The sequence below is a fragment of the Pinus tabuliformis genome, chromosome 2_2 (genome assembly GCF_031772625.1).
Source record: "Pinus tabuliformis cultivar Carrire ecotype Pingquan chromosome 2_2, CPIR1, whole genome shotgun sequence".
NCBI classification, from domain to species: Eukaryota; Viridiplantae; Streptophyta; class Pinopsida; order Pinales; family Pinaceae; genus Pinus; species Pinus tabuliformis.
The window spans coordinates 111,407,575-111,429,488 of record NC_142300.1 but is presented as its reverse complement, the minus strand read 5'-3'; the positions used below and the strand labels follow the sequence as shown (position 1 = coordinate 111,429,488).

The window sequence follows — 21,914 nt, the reverse complement described above, 5'->3', positions numbered from 1 at the left end:
AGGGAACTAACCTAATCATGTTGTCCATTCCCTAATTTTGGTGATATTAAGTAAAGGGGCAAATATTATTTTGGAGAAAGGTGGCAAGTATTATTTTATTGGAGACTGGCAACAAATTATTATTTTATTAAAATGGAGGCAAAAGTCACTTAGTGGAAAATGGCCCCCGATTCTAAAAGCATGGGGAGAAATTATAAAAGGAGGATGGACTCATTGGTTAATTATCTTTTTGACTATTACATTTCACCTTTCATCTTCTCTTGTGGCTGTTTAGCACAAGAAGAAAATTGTTGTCTAGCACAAGGAATTCCATGCAGAATTCCACCCTCGTTTCGGAGAACTTCGAGTGTCTCTCTAGTGAGGTAATTTGAGAGTCCAATTCAGGGCTTTCCTTGACCTTCATTGCAGGAGTTTTCCCAACTATGCGCATTTCCCGAGCATGGAAGGAGTTCGTGGCACATCATTTGGAGCAGCTGCAGTTAGTTGGAGACTATAGGATTTTGCTAAGACATTCTGTAACAAATTAAATTTATATAAAAATAAACACAAATAATGTAAAAGACAACAAATAAGATTAATGATTAATTAGTTAGAAATTAATGAAAATGTATGTCCCTATGGACATAACCGTTAGTGAAAGGGTAATTACCTTGCTATATATACATGACACTCATTCTCATTTGTATCATCCTACATCAATTTTCTATATAATATACAATTTACACTTACTATCCTACAATGGATGTATTTGTCTACAAAGTATTTTAATATTTTCATTGCCTATACGACCCTTGGTCGTTACATTGGTATTAGAGCAGTTCGATCCTATGGTGCTCCATCGCTGCACAGAGTCACGCTTTCCAATCTAGGCCCTTGGCTATTCAGGTTTCGTCAATATTGTTGCCGTCGAGATTGAAGCGTTTCGCTACACTTTTGGGTGTTTCTCCATCACTAATTCGTCAGAGGCCTTTGGCCATTAAATAGAAAAAAATAAAGAAGAAAAGAAGATAGTCAAAGAAAAAAAAGTACATATAAAGATTAAAAAAATTCATAAAAATATACTATTAAAAAAAAAGATATATATAGTCTGGTATAAAATTTGAAGGAGAACATTCATATATATAAAAAGGTTCTACATTATTGATACAAAGTGCATGATAAAGCTAAGAGGGAAGCTTTCCAAATATCTTTAAAACTATATGTAAGAGAAGGAAGAGTATATAATATTATAATATTATCTTGATTCTTCATTAAGTGGTTTACAAGCCCGTGGTTTTAGCAACCCATGGTGTTTTCAAGATAAAAGAAAAAGAAAAGGAATACAAAAACTCTATATGTGAATGATAATTTTTACTTTTATGTGGAGAAAATTAACCGATTCAAAGGAACATAAGTGGACATATATTTTATATTATACCCCAAAGAGATGAATAGCGTGTTTCACTAGGGGTGTTTCACTAGTGGACATATATATATATAAACTTTATATTCTCTCCTTTTTTTTTTGACTTGAACTTTTCTTTAAAATACCCAGTTATAATATAAAACTTCTCTTTATATATCTTTTATTTTTCTTTTTGAGTTACAACCCTAGTGAAACACGCTATTCATTTCTTTGGGGTATAAGAAGGTTACGTGAAAGCATATCTCTTTATATAAATATAAAGAGAAACATTCAAATATATATATGTGAATATAAGAAAAGGGTAGTATTAAATTTTATTCCTTAGTGGATTAAAGGGAAGATATATATTCTCATAAAACATAAAAAGATGAATTTGGAGAATTTTCCAATTTTTACCTAAGTGTTTACAATCCATCAAATTAAAAGATTTTTTATATATTTAGATTACATAATACCTTAAGTCATCTCGACAAAACAAATGGAATCAATCATTGAAAAAAAAATGATGGAGCTCAATTCTAAAATGATGAAAGAAGAAAGGTTTTCCTATAATGGTCTTTCAGTTACAGATCACAGAGTAATTACATTAAAAGGGGGTATCCAAGGAAGAGAAGTTAATGTTGCTATTAGTCCAAGCAATGATAAAAACAATATCAACTTGGTAAAGCAACTATTAATTCTAGATCCAAGCATTGGTGTAAAGAAAAATATTTTTGACCAAAAAGAGTATAAAATTAGTGATCCAAAAGTGAAAATAGGTCATTATGAGTACATATCTCAATTTCATGTAGTAAGGACGGATAAAAAGACATACATCATACTCGGTCAACCCTGGTTTAAGGATTTGGGTACATTCATGTTAAACATAGAGAAACAAGTTTTGATGTTTCCTTATAAAGGGAAGATGGTCACGTTTTGAGACATAACAAGTAAATCAAAATCGATAAAATCTTCATTAGAAGACCTTAAGGATATCTTAGACTTGATGTTTCAAGATAACGAAAAAACTATATCAAAGAAGCAAAAAGAACTTGAAGAAGTCATCTGCAGCAAAGACAAAGAAATTTCGCGCCTTAGAGATCACCAAGAAAAACTACTTGAACAAGTCAAGAAAGCTAAAGCATCAAAGAAGGAACTAAAAGAGCGTTTATTAGAACAAGAGGAAGAAAATTTATGTTTAAAGAGCCTTAACCAAACATTAATAGAGCAAATCAAGTGTTTAAAAGATGAGAAGCGTGAAGGCCAAAATAAAGTTGACTCAGAGAATGAGGAATTCTTACGTCTTAAAAATCATAATCAAAATCTACTCAAACAGATTAAAAAACTTAAGGACAAAGAAATCATTGATGAATAGGTTCAAAGAACTTGTCACAAAGGAAGCATCAAAATCTCCAGATGTAGCAGTCGGAAGTCCAAACTGAAGAAACAAACATCAATACCACTAATCTCGCAATTCAAGCAAATCCAAACCCTATTGGAAATCAGAAAACAATCGAACGTTTAAGGAAGTTCAAACAAGAAAATTTCCTTATCTACATCTGAATCACAAGAGTAGGCACCTTAACCAATCTACAAGTCTATATCACGTAGAACATAAATAACAAACTTATGTTCTGAAGTGAGCTCAATCCAATGATACGATAACTATTTACCACATAGCTCCAAGGGTCAGAAGATTTCCTAGAAGATTACTCTAGGATGGTCTGATCCATTTTCAGTATGACAATTATGTCTATTGCTCAAAACATCATATCGTCTTGTATCAACAAAGATGAAAGCTCAAAAATAAGAAGATATGCCTATCAACAGAAGAGAACCAATTATTCATCAGTAAGCTTTGAGGTCAAATCTTTTTGAAGGGTAAAACTAAATTTATATAAAAATAAACACAAATAATGTAAAAGACAACAAATAAGACTAATGATTAATTAGTTAGCAATTAATGAAAAGGTATGTCCCTAAGGACATAACTGTTAGTGAAAGGGTACTTACCTGGCTATATATACAAGACCCTCATTCTCATTTGTATCATCCTACATCAATTTTTTATATAATATACAATTTACACTTATTGTCCTACAATGGATGTATTTGTCTACGAATTATTTTAATATTTTCGATGCATATACAACCTTTGGTCGTTACACATTCTTCATAGTTAAAGTCGGAGATTTGGAGCATTTTGCAAGGTAGCGAGTGAGGTCAGAATTTGGGACGAATTTCCCTTTATTTTGATAATGCGCAGAGCTCACTGGCTCAAGTTTGTGTAGGCATAGGAGGTGGCTTCTTTTCGAGGAAATATGGGTTGGAGAAATCAGGCATTTTCTGGAGGGGATCTTTGTAGGACTTTGGGAGGCTTCCAGTGTCATATTTTGGGCATCCTACATTAGTTCCATTATGTGGGGCATTCTCTAGCCAAATTGGGTAATTCACACTTATTGGGGGTCACCGGTGTTAAATTTTCATGGTTTGATTGTTCTTTGCTTAAGATAATTGCATTTGAAGTCTTCTCATCATATACATATTTCATTTACCCCATTAGCATCTTAACATCAATAACAATTATGTAGAAAGAACAACAATGCAGCGGAACAATTAGAAACAACAGAAGAAAAACATCTACAAAGAGACATCAGGAATTAGGTCAGAGACCAATGGAAAACCCCACAAGGGCGAAAACCCAAAAGGAATCTTCTTCTATTAGATATCCATCAATTTGTTCAGCTGAGATACAAAGTATAATCATCAGTAAGCTACTGTCTATTGATTTGAGGTAGCATCGGATGTGCTTTAGCCACGAAAATTGGTGGAGAGGCTAAAGCACATGAGATCTCCAATACCCATAAATGGTTTGGGTAGATTCTAAACAGTTTGAGAGATATTAAAATAATTAATATTTTTAATGGAGTCCCTAAGTATAAACTTAGGGAAAATTAAATATTAATGTGAATTAATAAAAAATGTGTTAGAAGGGTCCAAAAGTCATGGATCAAGCTAGAGTTAATCTTAGCTGTTGATTAGGGACTTAATCTCGACCGTTGAATTGTCAACGAGAAAAGTATAAAATGAGGCTTGAGGGTCACTCGGAGAACACACCGAGTTGATCAAGATTTCGATTTTCTTGGGTAGAGTTTGCTGAGGAAGTCGAAAGAGTGATCAAAGTTGCAGCTGAGGGGTAGTGAATACAGAAGCAGAGAGGTGGAGATAATACTAGGAGGATTAGCGAAGAAGCCGGGAGAGAGGGACGCAGAGCCAGCTATAGGTTCACATAGAGCCAACCAGGGCTCACGCAGAGGCAGCCAGGAGCTGAACAGTGCCTCAGAGAGTCAGCATGGGTGATGCAAAGGCTCTAAGCGCTGACGCAGTGCCTCCAGAGGCTGACGCAAGGCGAGTTAGGGGGATGCTAGGTAGACGCTGGGCCAAAAAGGGCTGATGCAGTCCCTAGAGGCTGACGCTAGGGTTTTCGTGGGGAAGATTGGAGCTGGGAGTTGTCGGAGTGTTTATCCGGGGCTTCAGCCGGAACATCTGTCTCTGACTGAGAGTACTACTGCTGAGATTATTCTCTGTTGGGTGAGATAGTTTGGGCACCGAGATTGTATTCTGAAACTGCTTAATAATTAAACCCTCAGATAGCTGCACTGGTTTTCCCGCATTGGGTTTTTCCTGGGACATTGGTCCAAAAACAACGGTGTCGCTTGTGTGCTTGTTTTGTTTCCTTCAGTTGATGATCTGTAATGCGTTGAGCATGTACTTGTATTTATTTTTAGTATTTACATGGTAAATAACTAGTTAATCAATCAGAACAAGTAGGCAGAAATAAATCAGAAAAGTACATGAAGGGTTTCTAACAGTTAGACTTAGAAATTCCAACATGGTATCAGAGGGTGGTTGTAGATCATAGGAGAATTGAGGACATCAGTCGAGCAGAGTAGCAGCAACAGAAAACAACTGTCCCAAGTGACAAAAGTGGTACCTAGCAGAGAAGCAGAAAGGAAAGGGTGACGCAGTGCCTGCCTCATCAAGTTTGAGCCGGGAAGAGAATCAACGCAGTGGTAGAGGGGAGCAGACTTGACCTACGCGGTGCCTGGTCATCTTTCTCAGTCATGAAAGATTGACGCACGTGGACAGGAGGTGCGGATTTTGTTGGTGTCGGGATTGCGCAGAGCCTAGAAGCGCTAACCTCCAGTTTGTTGGAGCTTAGGAGGTTGTGGGTAAGTTGCAGAGTGACATTGGTAGGGGATTGTGGTCAGAAAAGTACTTAACAGGGCAAGACCAAGGAGGAGGGAGTTGCGGTCGAGGATTTCTAGCTAAGAAATCTAGATCAGTGGTGCGACTACACTAAGGATTGGAGTGGGGGCATCTCGACATTGGCAGAGGGGTTTCCAGGAGGGAAATCGAGGCTTAGAGGGAGTCACACCGAGAACTTCCAAAAGGGAAGTAGAGAAGCAACGAGATGGCAATGAACGGGGTAAGAGACCAGGACAAACTAGATGGAACCCCAAACTTCGTAGTCTGGAAGGCCAGAATCTAGTCCATTCTAGACAGGAATCGTGTCAAGCACTTGGCCTTGAAGATGATAATGATCCCAGTTGACCCAGCTGAGAACGACAAGTACGAGGAGGCAATGGCGAGGGCCAAGAGCATCATCCTTGACGAGGTCAAGGACCATGTAGTACCACATATTGCCAAAAAGGACATGACAAATGAGATGTGGAAGGCCCTAAAGAAATTGTATCAGCGTACTTCTGTGCAAAGGAAGATGCTACTAGAAAATCAGCTGTGGTCATACCAGATGCAGAAGGGAGAATAGATCGACACCTTCCTCGGTCGATTGAAGGAGATCTGGGATCAGCTGACTTCCATAGGAGCCACGCCGGATCAAGAATTGATGGTGAGAACAACCCTGAACGCAGTCTCTGAATATTGGGAGGTGTTTGTCCAGAGCATATTGGGCAGGGCGACCCTTCCAGATTGGGAGGAAATGTGGGCGGCTCTTCGCCAAGAAGAGATCAGAAGGCTAAGCAAGGCGGGAAGCAGCGGCAAGGGGATCATAATCAAGGAGGAGGAAGAGGAGGATGCTGCCCTAGCATCTGAGGGAAAGCAGGAGAAACAGAAGAAGAAGGACCTCTCCAAGGTCAAATGCTTCAACTGTGGGGAACTGGGTCACTATGCGAGCTAGTGTCCGAGGAAGAAGAGCAAAGGAGAGGCTTTCGAGACCAAGGCTGCGCCAGCAAGGGCGGAGAAGGAAGTGGAGACAGATGATGACTGTGCCATGAGTGCTCACATGCCACTTAAGCAGAGGTGGGGAGACATCGAGCTGTAGTCAGACAGACTACAGGCGATGAGGGGCAGGATCCTCGAGGTACCCAACCTCTTGGATTATACCTTGCTACAGGAGCCCCGAAGAGGAGTAGCAGGACTTGCGGATGTCGGTAGAGACGGATGCGGATGAAGTGAGAGAAGGAGCTATAGTGTAGGAGTCCTAGAACAACGTGAGGCAGTAGTGCGAGATGCACAGAGTTGTGGTAGCAGCGCAGAGGTCAGAGAGGGAGCACTTGTCAGTGACAGAGGGAGCTTTAGCATCGGGAGTGTTTCTAGCTTGATGGAGATGTCAAAGTTGGGAGATCAGTTACTTACTTCTTAGTCGCTGAGTTGCAGTGCAACAGTTAGTGGTCACAGTGCTATAGGTAGCACGATGTAGCATGATGAGAGGGGTTACAGTGCAGATGCGGCAGTGGCAGTGGCAGGGCCATGGGCAGCAACACGGATGCAGGGGCAGTTGCCGTACAGATGCAGCAATGGCATTGGCAAGGCCATGGGTAGCAGTACATGATGTAGCAATGTAGAGGATGTTGGGTAGTAGGCCTAGCATTAGCACAGGGACCAATGCCGGATGATCAGGGTGTTGCTTAGTGAGGAGTATTAGTAGAGCCAATCCTCGCTAAGAGGGAGTGTTGATTTGGGGTAACATTGGATGTGCTTTAGCCATGAAAATTGGTGGAGAGGCTAAAGCACATGAGATCTCCAATACCCAGAAATGGTTTGGGCAGATTCTAAACAGTTTGAGAGATATTAAAATAATTAATATTTTTAATGGAGTCCCTAAGTATAAACCTAGGGAAAATAAAATATTAATTTGAATTAATATAAAACTGTGTTAGAAGGGTCCAAAAGTCATGGATCAAGCCAGAGTTAATCTTAGCCGTTGATTAGGGATTTAATCTCGTCTATTGAATTGTCAACGAGAAAAGTAGGTGGCTTGAGGGTCACTTGGAGAACACACCGAGTTGATCAAGATTTCGATTTTCTGGGGCAGGGTTTGTTGAGGAAGTCGAAAGAGTAATCATAGTTGCAGCTGAGGGGCAGTGAATACAGAAGCAGAGAGGCAAAGATAGTACCAGGAGGATCAACGAAGAAGTCGGGAGAGAGGGACGTAGAGCCAGCTAGAGGTTCACGCAGAGCCACCCAAGGCTCACGCAGAGGTAGCCAGGAGCTGCGCAGTGCCTTAAAGAGCCAACGTGGGTTATGCAAAGGCTCTAAGGGCTGATGCAGTGCCTCCCGAGGCTGACGCAGGGCGAGTTAGGGGGATGTTGGGCAAACGCTGGGCCAGAAATGGCTGACGCTGGGGTTTTCGTGGAGCAGATTGGAACTGGGAGCTGTCGGAGTGTTTATCCAGGGTTTTAGCTAGAACATTTGTCTCTGACTGAGAGGTACTACTGCTGAGATTATTCTCTGTTGGGTTAGCCGGTTTTGGCACCCAGATTGTATTCTAAAATTGCTTAATAATTAAACCCTCAGATAGCTGCATTGGTTTTCCCGCATTGGGTTTTTCCTGGGACATTGGTCCAAAAATAACGGTATCACTTGTGTGCTTGTTTTGTTTCCTTTAGTCGATGATTTGTAATGTGTTGAGCATGTACTTGTATTTATTTTCGATACTTACATGGTAAATAACTTGTTAATTAATCAGAACAAGTAGGCAGAAATAAATCAGAAAAGTACATGAAGGGTTTCTAATAGTTAGACTTAGAAATTCCAACATTGTCATAGAGATTTGTCATCATGAAACTCTATGCCAAGGTTTTACTGTACAAGATATGATATCAAAAGGCAGCCTAATCATGTCATCGTAATTGCCATCAAAGGGTCTAAAGTGAATCCCTGTTTGTCAGTATATGAAAAGGTAGTATTGTCATCATAATAAAGTGTCATTGACATCTATAGGGTAGTCTCCATGGTCATATATCATTGTCATACTCATGTACACAACAATCAAGGTCATTGTAGAACCCAAGGGCATAGTCACCACAAATCATCATCAAAGACACCATCATATTGCATATTGTATAGGTCTCGTACATCGAATATCTAAGTCCCCTGTCAACTTGAAGTATTGTAGAGTAATACTATATAGAGTGTCATTTTGAAGAGTAATTATTATTACATTATATTCTAGACCTTAGATGTAGATTCTGCACATAAATACCCAGTTTCACAGTCCATTGACCACACATTAAACCGAGACCATGATAGCAAATATGGTGCATACTCAATCCTAACACACAGTGGCATCTCATAATACTGTGGTATCGGATCTCAGAACAGGGCATTAGACCATATGAATGACAGACCATAACAATAGTAGCACAAAGCATGAATTATAAATGTAGTGACACAAAACATGGCACCAAGACGCACAAATCATAAGTACAATGGTATCTTGATTAGCATCACTGTGAACATACTTGTGTGTAAGAGTCGTGTAGGGAGAGGGGCGACACATTGCATCCACATTCACCAAGAAACCTGAAGTGTACTGAGAGCGATATATAAGAGTCCTTTATTGTGAAGCATGAGACATTGTATCCACAGTAACCAAATGTATCCATGCGAAGTCTATAGGGTATATCTATACGAGGTCAACAGAGTATATTCATACGAATTCTGCAGAGTATATCCAACAACAGAGCCATCGCCATAACCATTAAATACACACTGTATAGAGAGTCAAACCTCTTCTTTAGTAGAGAGCGAGACACTTGATGCGAGACCTAGACATAGATTGTAGTGAGAGACTCTGACCATAGAGATATCCTGCAACAGAAGCATAGAACTCAAAGCTATAACATATAGTGAGCTGGCTACAACGTCAGAGCTTGACCTTCTCATCTTCGAAGTGCCTTTACTCCAATAGCTTGAAGGGGTATATATAGTTATCTCTATAAATGAATAGTCACGACCAATGTTGCACGAAGCGCCCCCCCTCGGTTCCAAGCCCGGAAGCGCGTCCTGTGCGGAAGCGTCTAGGAAGCTTCCGCTTGATTTGGCCTCTTCCTGGAATTTTCCAAAGTGTGGCTCGGAAGCACGCTTCATACGGCGCTTTGGCAGTACGAAGCGTGGCGCTTCGGAGGGCGAAGCGTACGCTTCCGTACGATTCTGGAAAAGCATTTAGAAAATCGTTTTTTTTTCAATTTTTTTTTTTTTTTTTTTTTTAATTTTAGGGGAGTTTGCTTGTTGGGGGTGGTTCCACCTTGGGTTAGGGTGAGGAATGAAGGCAAAAAAAATATAAATATAGCAGATGCTCCCTCATGGTAATGTTAAATTCTTAAAGTAAAAGTGACATTCTCCTTTATTTTTCATTTTCATCCTTTTACTTAAATTTTTAACATTACCATGAAATGCCTCAGGATGTGTGAGAGTGGTTCCAGCCTCATTGGACTTCATATGGAGAAAATAGAATTTCATATCCTATTCAAAATTCAACAGACTTAATAGTTTTCAGGAATTCAGGATCAATGGGATTGTGGCATTTCATTAGATTATATCAAGTATGAAGGTATGCGATTAGCATTTAATCAAGAGCACCAAGCCCTATATGTACCCTAGTGTTGGTGGTGTTAATTGTTGAACTCCTTTGTCACGCGGCACGCCCTTAGCAAAAAATTACCTTTCAATCAAGTCAAAATCATCGATCAAGTATGTTAAGCTTTTTCTACCATATTTTATGTCTTGAATTAGGTAGTTTGATCAAAATTGGGCAATGTTGACTAATATCCCTAGACAATCGAGGTAGAGGCAAAGGCTAGAGAATAGGAGAAGAATCTAGATTCTAGATGGTTGATGCTCGAATAATTAATCATTAATGTACAATGGATGTTATATCTATCTTGATTTAATGCAAAAATACGCATTTTTTCATGTCTTCTACAACTAATTAGGTATTTGGGATGTTTGTTTTGAGTATAAATGCAATATATATATATATATATATATATATATATATATATATATATATAGTAGATGCTTTGCTTCTTAGATTTTTGGAAAATGAAGCTTCGGCGTCCCCGCTTCCAAAAAACGTCCCTGCTTCGTGCAACATTGGTCACGACTACTTGAACAAGCCGACCTTAATAATCATGGAGCCGGCCTAAGCATGTTTGGAGGGAAATTTCAAATTTCAAATTTCGACTAATGAATCTGACTTCTCTTCTTAGATAGTTTCCTTTTGATATGAATTTGTTAAGTTAAATGATCTTCCTGGGGCTTAGGGTTTCCAAGGGAAATTTCTCCCTTAACTGCCCTTAAATTTTAACAACTAGAGGTTAGTGGATTCAACCCAAACCCTTTTTGGGTTTTTGTGGGTTTGGTGAGAGGAGGCTACGATTTATTTTACAAAACTTTATGAGCACTTCTGAGGGTAGAATTCCTAGTTTCATTCGGCAGTTAGCAACATAAATTGTTGGAGGAGGGCGCAATTTATCTTGGGATCATTTCCACCACTTGGGTTCGTGAGATATTTTTGTGCTTTGTTGGAGCTGGTGTGGAGAGCCTACATTTAATTTTCCAGAATTTTTGGAGTAGATTTGAGGGCCGAAATCTCAGTTCACCTATAGCAATAGTGGCAGTGATTTACTAGGTCAGCACAAAGGTTTTTGGTGGAGTCATTCCAATGCTTGGCATCACAATTCCAACATAGGTTTCACCTAGCTTATTGTAGCAAGCCCAGGTTTCTATTTCCATACTCATTGTACTCCATTCTACTCAAAATAAATAAAATGGCTCAGAGTTTTGTTGCATTTCCTTGTGTTTTGATTTCTTGTGTATGTGTTGAATTTCCTAGTTGTTGTTATAGTGCATGTTTCTATTTATTCACTTAATATTTCCGTTAGGAATATTACAAATGCCCTTTCATGAAGAGTCATGTCCTTTGGAATATGTCATTTCCTAATTACTTGTTATATATATATATATAATGCAAATTCATAGATTTCACCTCAATCTTGAGGTTCCCTGGATCTATTTCTTGTGAGCTTTCAGCCTTGGGGCTCAATCTGAAATATAAATGACAATTTTAATCTCAAAGAACAGGGTCCATATGTGTAAAAGCTCAGAATTCTTATGGCCAAATACACTTAACTTCCTTACAAGTGTACTTGAAGGGAACAATGTTTCCAGCGCTTAGGAAACATTTCCAAACATAAACCAGCTTTGAAAACTAACTTATGACAGCCATAAATGTGGTCAATTAGCTTTTATGTGTTTGTTGATCACTTAACAAAATCTGCTCAATGTTATATCAAATGAACATGCATAATTAGCACCAGAAACTACTTTGTCACAATGAGAACATAATCGGAAAACCAAATCTGCAATTATGCAAGGTTGGGATGCAAAGCAGTTTCATATATATATATATATATCAACAACAAGCACATATCAACAACTTAATACAAGCTAGTACAAGTCATGGTTTCCAAACCCTATCTAGGGATCACTCCTAACCAAAGCTGATCATTCCACCAAATATCTACACCAAACAAGCATGCACACTAGTAAGTGCTCCTTCGCACCTACACTTGCATCCCACAAGTGTACATGAAACAACAAGAATCAAGATAGTCTCCATATCAAGCACTCCAAGTAGTGATAGGGTTTCCAAATGCCACATAACCCTAGTCTTCTTCTTTTACAAGAACTACAAGAACAAGTGCCCCTTTCGCTCCTTTAGGGTTTTCTCCCAAACACTAGCTTCCCTTATCTTCTTAGGGTAAACCCTAACCCTAGTCTTCTTCTTGAATCAACTCAACAACCCTAGCAAATAAAAACTAAGAGAGTGAAGTGCAATAAAGAAGAGTACAAGTAAAAGGGATAAATTTGCTTTAGCTTTCACATCTCTAATACAAGTATGCAATCAATATGAATTATGAATATAGTCTCTCCTCGCTTTATTTATATAAAAGGTGAGGGAGGCCAACAATAATAAAGTGGACCATGCCCACAACAAGCAACATAACTAAACACTAGTTAGGTTCACATGTGAAGCATTCCCGCATTAAGTGACACATGTCAAGCTCCAAGGTATGCACGTATACCAAGCAAGGTTCCCAAGGTGAGTGCTCCACAAGAAGTGTCCAATGCTCCTCCTCCATTGGCCTCCATTGCTCCAATGCTCCTTTCTAAGCCATGTGTACCTTCGGGTTCACCACACCTACATGAACACTCCTCAACCAAAGCATCCTCAAGTCACAACACAAGCCTCCATGGTACCTAGGACTCAATTCTCTCTTCCTAGATGCTCGGTGTTCCTCTTCCAAATGGGTTTCCTCACAAACAAGAAACCAACCCCTCCAATGTGCATGCCTCATGAAGAATGTCACCAAACCACATAGATCTTTATCCTCCCAATGAAGCGCGTGACATAAGCCTCAAGTCAAGTTATAGCAATCCACGAATAAACTCTCTCCAATGTGTATGGCCTTCCTGTTAGAACCAAGGGTAGTCAACTCACATTGCACCCACACATCTTGTGAAAATTCCTCAACCAGAATCCTTACTGCAACAATTGATAATGTTTCTTCTATTTGTTAACTTAATCAACCAAATTATTTGCAATTTCCTACGACAAATATCGAAACATATACATTGCAACCTTCACTTAATTAAATGTTATGCAAAAACAAGAGAATGAGCAAGAAAAAAAATACAACACAATTGACACCATTATTTTTGGACAAATGTCCCTGGAAAAACCCAATGCGGGAAAACCGGTGCAACAACTCTGAGGGTTTATTATTATTAAGCAGTAGCAAATTTTGAATACATCTCTAAATACCTCAAGGGTTATTCAGTTACAGAGAGAAATACTGGCATAAAGATTTGTGAGATTACCTCACACAATCACTGAGAAAAATCTCGGTTGATTTGGACACTAGATGAGGTGCCTCTAGCAGGCCCTATGCTGCCTTTGCACAGTCCTCACGCAGTCCCTGTGTCAACCCCTTTAGACACCACGTCACCCAACGAACTAATTGATTTACTGTCCGGAGTCACTGCTCTCAGCCTCCCGGTCTCACACCCCGGCTCCCGGCTTCTGTGTCATGTCCTTTCCTAAATTATTTTGGAACAAGATTAATTTTTATATTATGGGGCCAATTTTGGAGTTAGTGGGTCCCATCCAATTTTATTAGGAGATTAGACTTAGGAAAAGTTATTTTGGTTGTGGTTAAGTTTTGCATGGAGATGGTTAAGTGAGGGCCCACGATGGAGGAAGAATTGGAGGGAAAAGTGCTCCACAAAATCTATGTAAGGAAGGCAGCTCTCCTCATTTAATCATCTTTGGCATATCGAATTTCTCTTTGGTTGCCCGAGTTACTTAGCTGAGTCACTTGTTGTTTAGCAAGAGTTCTTCAAGCGGAGAGCTCACTCTTTCTTCGGGGGACTTCGAGTGCCACCCTAGAGAGGTTCATCTACATTCTTTCAAAGGAGGTTTTCATTGTGATTTCCAACATTTGTATCTAGTGTCTCTAGGTGGTGTGTATTCCTAGAGGATGCAATGAGGAGAGGCCGAGTTATGATTTCGACATCTCTCAAAGGAGATTTGGATGGGAGAAATTCTAGAAGGGAGGCTTGGGTGTTTGTTGCATTTTGGATGAGTTTTTGACCTGAGAGAGAGAACTTATATTCAATGGGGTTTTGGCACTTCTTGGGCCAGCGCAGAGGGATAATATTGTGCACACGTGGGAGGTGGAATCTTAGCTATTGAGGCTAAGCCTTGTCGGGAGAGACAAGGGAAACACTAGTGGAGGTGATTGCTACTTTTCCGAAGCATTGGAGGAGGATTTTGTTGGTATATTTGCAGGTTGTGTGCTTCAACAGTTTTGGAGGGCGTAGGGCCTCTTGGGGGTTGATTTTGGAAGGTCAAAATCCGGCCAAACCATTTCTGGGTTTTTCTAGGTTTTTTGAGAGGACTCTGTGGTTAAAATTTCAGAATTTTTTGGATGATATTTGGGCTTGAAATCCTAATTCTTATAACAGAGCAAATTGCTAGTTAGCTGGGGAATTTGCACCATTTTGTGGGTTCGACTTTGGCTTGGAGATAGGTCAAACCCTTTCTAAGTTTTTGTGGGTTTTGGTCAACGAGCTTATGGTTGAAGTTTCATCATTTTTTGAGCATTGGAGATGGGGTTTCTTTCAGCTCCTTTCTAGCCAGCAATTGTAGTTACAACTTACTGGAAGACAGTGCAGAGCATTAGAGGAGCAGTTACTTTCTAGCATTGAGATTGCTATTTGACACTTGGGTACTATCAAGCTTGCCCTTGACGCAAGCCTCGGTGCATTTTCCACACTATTGTACTTGCTCCCTTTCATTAATAAAATGGCTCAGTTGGTTCTCATTTTTGATGTGTATTGAGCTCTATTTTAAAAAATGGCTAGCTCGAAACCGACTCGGTCGAGTTGGTCTGAGCCAGGCCTTGAATTTGTGACTCGGCCTTGGATTCGGTTCAGCCGGCCGGGTTAATATCGAGCCGACCGAGTTGTTTAACAACTCGACCAGCTCAGTATTAACCCGGCCGACTCGGTCGAGCCCACCATAACTCGGCCGAGTTAGTGACAGCGACCCACACAAACCCAAAAACTGCGATTTAAACAAAAAGTTTTTTTTGGGGGACTCCAAACCGGTTTATAGTTTGCCTATTTGGACTTTGGGGTCCATTCCCCTCTCCTAAACCCTATTTAACCCACTCAAACCCTCTCATTCTCTCACAGCCATCTCATGCATTTGAGTGAGAATTTTAGTGAGAGTTTGTGAGGAGTTGTTGAATTTGTTTTTGGAGCAGCATTGAGAGTTGGTTTCTTGGAGCAAGCTTGAGGAGGCAGTTTGTGCCTGGAGGTATTTTTTTTCACTTGTAAAAATATTTTTTGCTTATTAAATTTTATGTGCAAATCTAGAAATCCTAAAGAGTGTTTTTTGTGAAAGAAATGAACATTGAATCAATGTTTTTTTTGTTTTTTGTTTTCATTTTCAGATTGTTTGCTTTCATTTCCAAGTCAAAAAATGGCACCTAGAGTGAAAGATGTTGCTTGGGCATATGTTGAAATGGTTGATAGTCAAATGCATTGCAAAGTTTGCCATAGGAAAATTAAGGAAGGTTCTGAGGGCATTAATAGGCTGAAACAACACTTGGCGGGGATTAGAGGCCACATTACTCCATGTACCTCACCAGAAATTGGGGAGATTAGGAAGGATTTGTTACCCAGCTTTGAGAAGTTTAAAGAAAATAAGGCTAGGCAAAAAGAGTTAGAGGCTGAAATTGGGAGGAAGAGGAATATACAAAAAATGCTGGCTACCAACCCCCATTTTGATTTTGAGGGTTCTTCCTCTATCCCTTATACTGATGCATCCAACCCCTTCCGATATGTTCCTGCCTCTTTTGAGTCTATTCAAGAAAAGGGAAAGGGTAAAATGAAAAAGGGTGATATGAATATCAAAAGTTATCTACTCCCTTCTCTCCATCAGATGCACATGGTCCTCAACCTAGTAGAAGTCATTTGCAGCCCACTTTAGATGACCATTGGAAGAAAGAATTGAGGGAGATTGTTTGTGACTACATAGCTAGATGGTGGTATGATGCTGATATCCGCTTTAATGCTTCTCATTCACCATATTATGAACCTATGTTTAATGCCATACATGCTGCTGGAAAAGGCTTCAAAGGCCCTACTATGCATGAGCTAAGGGGGTATCGTTTGTAGAAAGAAATTGCCTCCATTAATGAGTATTTGAAAGATTTCAAGGACTCATGGGCAAGAACAGGATGTACCATCATGTTAGATGGATGGACTGATCAAAGAAACCGTACCATCATAAACTTTCTTATCTTCTGCCCATAGGGAACCATGTTTCTAAAATCAGTTGATGCATCTAAGAAGGTAAAAGATGGATAATTGTTGTTTCAGCTATTGGATGAGGTTGTTGAGGAGGTGGGGGTGGCTAATGTTGTTCAAGTCATCACAAAGAGTGCCTCTAACTATGTTCTTGTTGGTAAACTGTTAGAGGAAAAGCACAAAACCATCTTTTGGACCCCATGTGCTGCACATTGCATAGACTTCATGCTTGAGGATATTGGCAAATTAGATTGGGTCAAAAACACTGTAGATCATGCCAAAAACATAACAAAATTTATCTACAACCATTCATGGATTTTGAGCCTGATGAGGAAACACACAGAGGGCAGGGATATTATTAGGCCTGCCATCACTAGATTTGCTACTCATTTTTTGACATTGCAATCTATGCTTTCACAACATAGAAACCTGCAAAAGATTTTTTCCAGTGAAGAATGGAATCAAAGCCAGTGGTCTCACAAACTGGAAGGCAAAGAATTGAAAAAGAAAGTTAATGAAGAAATATTTTGGAGAAAGGCAACAAAGATTGTTAAGTTTGCTGAGCCACTAGTTAAGGTGTTGCGGTTGGTGGATGGGGAAAGATTGGCTATAGGATTCATTTATGAGGCTATGGATCAAACAAAGGAGCATATAAAGAGGGCATACAAGGATAAAGTGGCTAAGTATGGACCCATTTGGGAAATCATTGATGAAAGATGTAACAATCAACTCCATTGCCCTATACATGCAGTTGGGTATTTTTTGAACCCACGGTATTATTATAAAGTGTAGCCGACAGGAGCTTTGAAGGGGGAGGTTAGAGATGGATTGATTGACTGCATTGATCGCATGATCCCATTGGAGTGTGATCAGCTGGAGCTACATTGACATGCCACAACCTTCAGTAGTGCCTTAGGTACCTTTGGGAAGAACCTAGCAAAGATTGCAAGGGAAGTAGATGAGCTAGGTAAACAAAGATTTCAATTTCAAATTCTTAATACTTATTTCGTTAAATTGTTTATAATTTGAAAGTTGGATATAATTTGTAATGTTGAGCTAACTCATTACATTCCTATGTTTTTTGTAGCACAATGGTGGGAGGCTTTTGGTAGCCATTGTCCTGAATTGCAGAGGTTTGCAATTCATATTTTGAGTCAAACTTGCAGTGCTACTGGGTGTGAGCGCAATTGGTTTGTCTTTGAAAGGATTCACACAAAGAAGAGAAACCATTTGGATAAAAAACGGTTAAATGATCTAGTCTATGTCCAATACAACCTCTGGCTCAGACACAACCAATTGCTAAACAAAAGCCCTGATTTAGGTCCCATTGTGTTGGAAGACATTGATCCAACATCAGATTGGGTAGTGGAGAGTCATCCAACAGAGTTTGATTTTGATGAGGATCTTGATTTGGATTTACAGGTGGAGGCAACACTCGAATATTATGTTCAGCTGAATGCAGATCCTGATCCACTTGTACCAGCCTCAAGGCCAGCCCCAAGTCCTCCAGTTGCAAGTGCTTCTTCTGTGGAGCCACGACAGAAGTGCATATCTCGTTTGTCTCGGCTTGCAGCTGCTGCACAACCTACTAGTGCTACCACTTCTACAGTTGTAGTTGGAGATGATGATGAGGAGCCATGGGGCCCCCTGTCTGACTTTGATCCAGAGGTTGATCCAGATGATCTTGGCTCCTCTAGCAGTAGCCAGTGACGCCACTAGCCAGTAGTACTGGTCACAATTTACTTTTGTTGTAGAGGCCATTTCTAGCCTCCTTGGTTATGTGTTTTTGTTTTGATCTCTATATCATCATCATGTATGTATTGGACAGTGCACTGGGTGCCATTTTGATATAATGGATATATACATGAGCCTGCTTTGATCATATGTTGTTTTCTATCTATATTCTAACGCTGTGTGTTTGGAACGATGAATGAAAATCTTTAAAATTATGTTTTTTATAAAAAAATAAATATTTAATGTGCTTTTAACAACCATCGAGTCATTGAAATCGAGTTGGCCGAGTCGATACCGAGTCGGAGTTCTAAAACATCGGTATTGAGAATTTCCTTATCGTTTAATTCTTTCGTGTACGAATTGTATTTGCTTTTGTATATCACTGTTTGTTAAGTTTGGAACATTACATTTTGAAATTGACTCTGCCCAACAAAATCTCAGACTCTCTCTCACCCTCTGTGTTGCCTCTATGTGGCCCTTCATGGCCCTGCATCAGCCTCTACATGAGAGCTACCAGATCTCTTTCTGTCTCTCTTTGCTGATGATTCTCCGGCTGAGAAAATCTCTCTCTCTCTCTCCACATTCTATCCCTACCCCTCAACTGCAAGAAATCTCCTGTATTAGAACTTCCTCCTGAGAACTTCTCACTTCAGAAATTCGATCATTTGATCTCTTGGTGTGTTTTCAAATGACCCTCAAACTTCCTTAAATAATCTTCTTGTTGACATTCAACAACTCAAATTAAAAACTAATCAATGGCTAAGATCATTTTAGCTTGATCATCATCTTCTTTTAGAAGTTACACCCACAATTAGATTAATACCCTTTAATATTTTTAATTTCCTAAGTTTAGACTTAGGGTCCTATTAAAAAATATCAATTATTTTAATAAAATCGTTTTTGGGTGGAATTTCCCAAAATGCTTTCTGGGTTTTTTGGAATACATGTGCCCAAGCCTCGTTACAAAATTTGAGGCCTAGAGCACATCTGATGCTACCCCAAATCAACACATCTCATGAGGCACCCGGAAGCATGGTGTAACACTTTTCCTATAACCCCAAAAGCTAATAGAAATTATTAAGATGTTTAGGAAATATCTCATTGGCATTTTCATTATCAATAATAGTGCACTTTCTGCATCTAACAAGGATAGTGATGGAGATTATCACAACTAGACCAATCTAGACTCCAGCAACATGCAACACAAGATTTATTTACAGACTTTCAAACCAAAGGAATTCTTTGGAATTTCTTTAAAATATTCTAATACATCAAAATAACTTTAGAATAATAGACCCACTAGAGAGGGAGTATAGGCGATTTATTATGCAATGCAACTTCCTCTCTCGTCATGGTGATTGTAACGACCAATATCCCTTTCTGATATTTGGTACAATATTGTTGACAACATTCTAAAACACGAGATTCGACTCTCAATATTCGACATGGCACTTGTAGCCATTCTCCTTCCATATTGTAATTCCTTAAGGTTTGTGGTAATTTCCTTAGATACTATGACGACACTGAGTGATGCCACAATATTTGTAACAACTGTAGCCTCCAAATTCATCATCATGACCATAGTATTCTTTGGAACTCCCTGAGATATTATGATTAATTTACGACACCTCAAAGTGCCACATCTGTACCTGCCACATCTTTCACATGTGTATTTTGCACGCATTAATTTCACATGTAGATGCCATCGCATGTTTCAAACTTTCAACACCCCTAGGACAAACATTAGATTAGGACCTAGGCAGTTCGAGATGTAACACTAATCCAGAATTATGTGCAAGTATGCTTGCCACAGGCCCTTGTGAAAAATAGTCAAGTTTTCCCTTAACAAGTACTGAGTTTAAGTTGATTCTCTAAATGCATTTGGACCTAGGCAGTTCGAGATGTAACACTAATCCAGAATTATGTGTAAGTATGCTTGCCACAGGCCCTTGTGAAAAATAGTCAAGTTTTCCCTTAACAAGTACTGAGTTTAAGTTGATTCTCTAAATGCATTTTATATTCTTAAATGATTACATCCTGAAATAGCATTGGAATGAATTTATCATACAAATATTTAATAAAGTTCACCAAGACCAATATCTAAAATATTCTTGTCACAAAAAGCAATTGAATTCAAAGGCTTGCAACCTAATACATTATCAAAATGCTCAAAATCTACACCATAACTTGATTTCTTTCCAGGCTGCAATTCATGTGATCTTTTGCCATATGGCTGCAACTGAAATTAAATGCAACCAAGACTAGTCGCACTGTTTTAGAGAGAGATGATTTTCTGCCTTTGCCTCGCTTGTGGAGATTTTGGAAGTGCTTTAGAAATGGCTGTTTTTCAGTCATGACTTCCGGAATTTTATTAAAGAGTGCACTCCCAAGTTCCAACAATGTATGTGACCTTTCTTCGAGGGGTTGTGAGTGTAACACATCTGTAAGACATCTTGAAGCACACACATTGCAGACCTGTTACAACCTAGCTATGTTAGCATGCTGAGTGTATTTCCTTTCTGTTGCTTTCGTATTTTGTAGACAATTTCAAATAAATTAGATTAGTACACATAATTCAAGCATATGAATGCTTTGTCAAATTGCTTGCTCGGATCTAAATAAGAAACTTTTCTCTGAATTTTAAAGTTGTATTGCATGCAGAGAGCAATGGCTGCACTTGAAGAAATGGCAAGTTTGGCTATGAAGCCTAACATCAAAACATATACAGCTTTGATAAATGGATGGGCTTTAGCTTCTTATCCAGACAAAGCATTGACGTGCTTCGAAGAGATGAAACAAGCAGGACTGGAACCTGACCAAGCTGTATATCACTGTTTAATGACGTCATTATTATCAAGGGCTACTGTTGCTAAAAACTCTGCGTACACAGGTATCCTGAAAATTAGCAAAGAGATGTCAGATCTTGGATTCAGCGTAGACCTGGGGACAGCCATCCACTGGAGCAAGAGCTTAGGGAGGCTGGAAGCGGTGCCTGCTCAACTGACAAATGCTGTGGAAAAGGTATTTCCCCCCAGCTGGTACTTAGACAAGAGGAATCACAAAAGCCTTGATACTAATGATGATATGGACTCCGATGAGGAGGATGGACCAGACTTTGAAGTTTTGGATGAAAGTCTTCATTTTCGCACTTTGGAGTAAGTAAATGCTCCTTTAGAGAAAATGAAGCTATGCATTGCTTGCTATTGCACTTTGTTGACAGGCAGATCAATTTTTAAGAATTTTGGATTCCCACTCATCGTCCTCTTTGTCACCTTATTACCAATGTATTGTGTGTTTTGGATATCCCAACAGCTTGTGTTGTGTGTAAAATTTCAGTATCTTTAACATCCCAGTACCATTTCTTAATTTTTGTCTCAGCCTCACCCGTATGTGTGGTTGTTTCTTGGTCGGAATGCGTATACATGATCTATTTTATCATTCCATGAGGGATAAACGTATATAGTAGGATAGAATTCCATCTATTCATGGATGCAATCAGGGAGGTCTTCTAAAGCTCCAGAGCTGTTGCTTCATTCTAAATTTGAAAAATGGCCACTTCTACGAGTATAATGTTAATATGGCCATCTGGTTATTAGAACATTATATTATC

At 39.3% G+C, this 21,914-nt stretch overlaps 1 protein-coding gene across 4 annotated transcripts in view; it reads left to right on the top strand.

Annotated features, from left to right (window-relative positions):
* Positions 1-21,914, top strand: part of LOC149191613 (pentatricopeptide (PPR) repeat-containing protein) — a 343,363-nt gene that overhangs the window by 281,580 nt on the left and 39,869 nt on the right. For all 4 annotated transcript variants that reach the window (XM_089404363.1, XM_089404360.1, XM_089404362.1 and 1 more), the window contains one exon: positions 20,966-21,459. In XM_089404363.1, the coding sequence (XP_089260489.1) occupies positions 20,966-21,459 (494 nt within the window). The remainder of the gene's footprint in view (positions 1-20,965; positions 21,460-21,914) is intronic.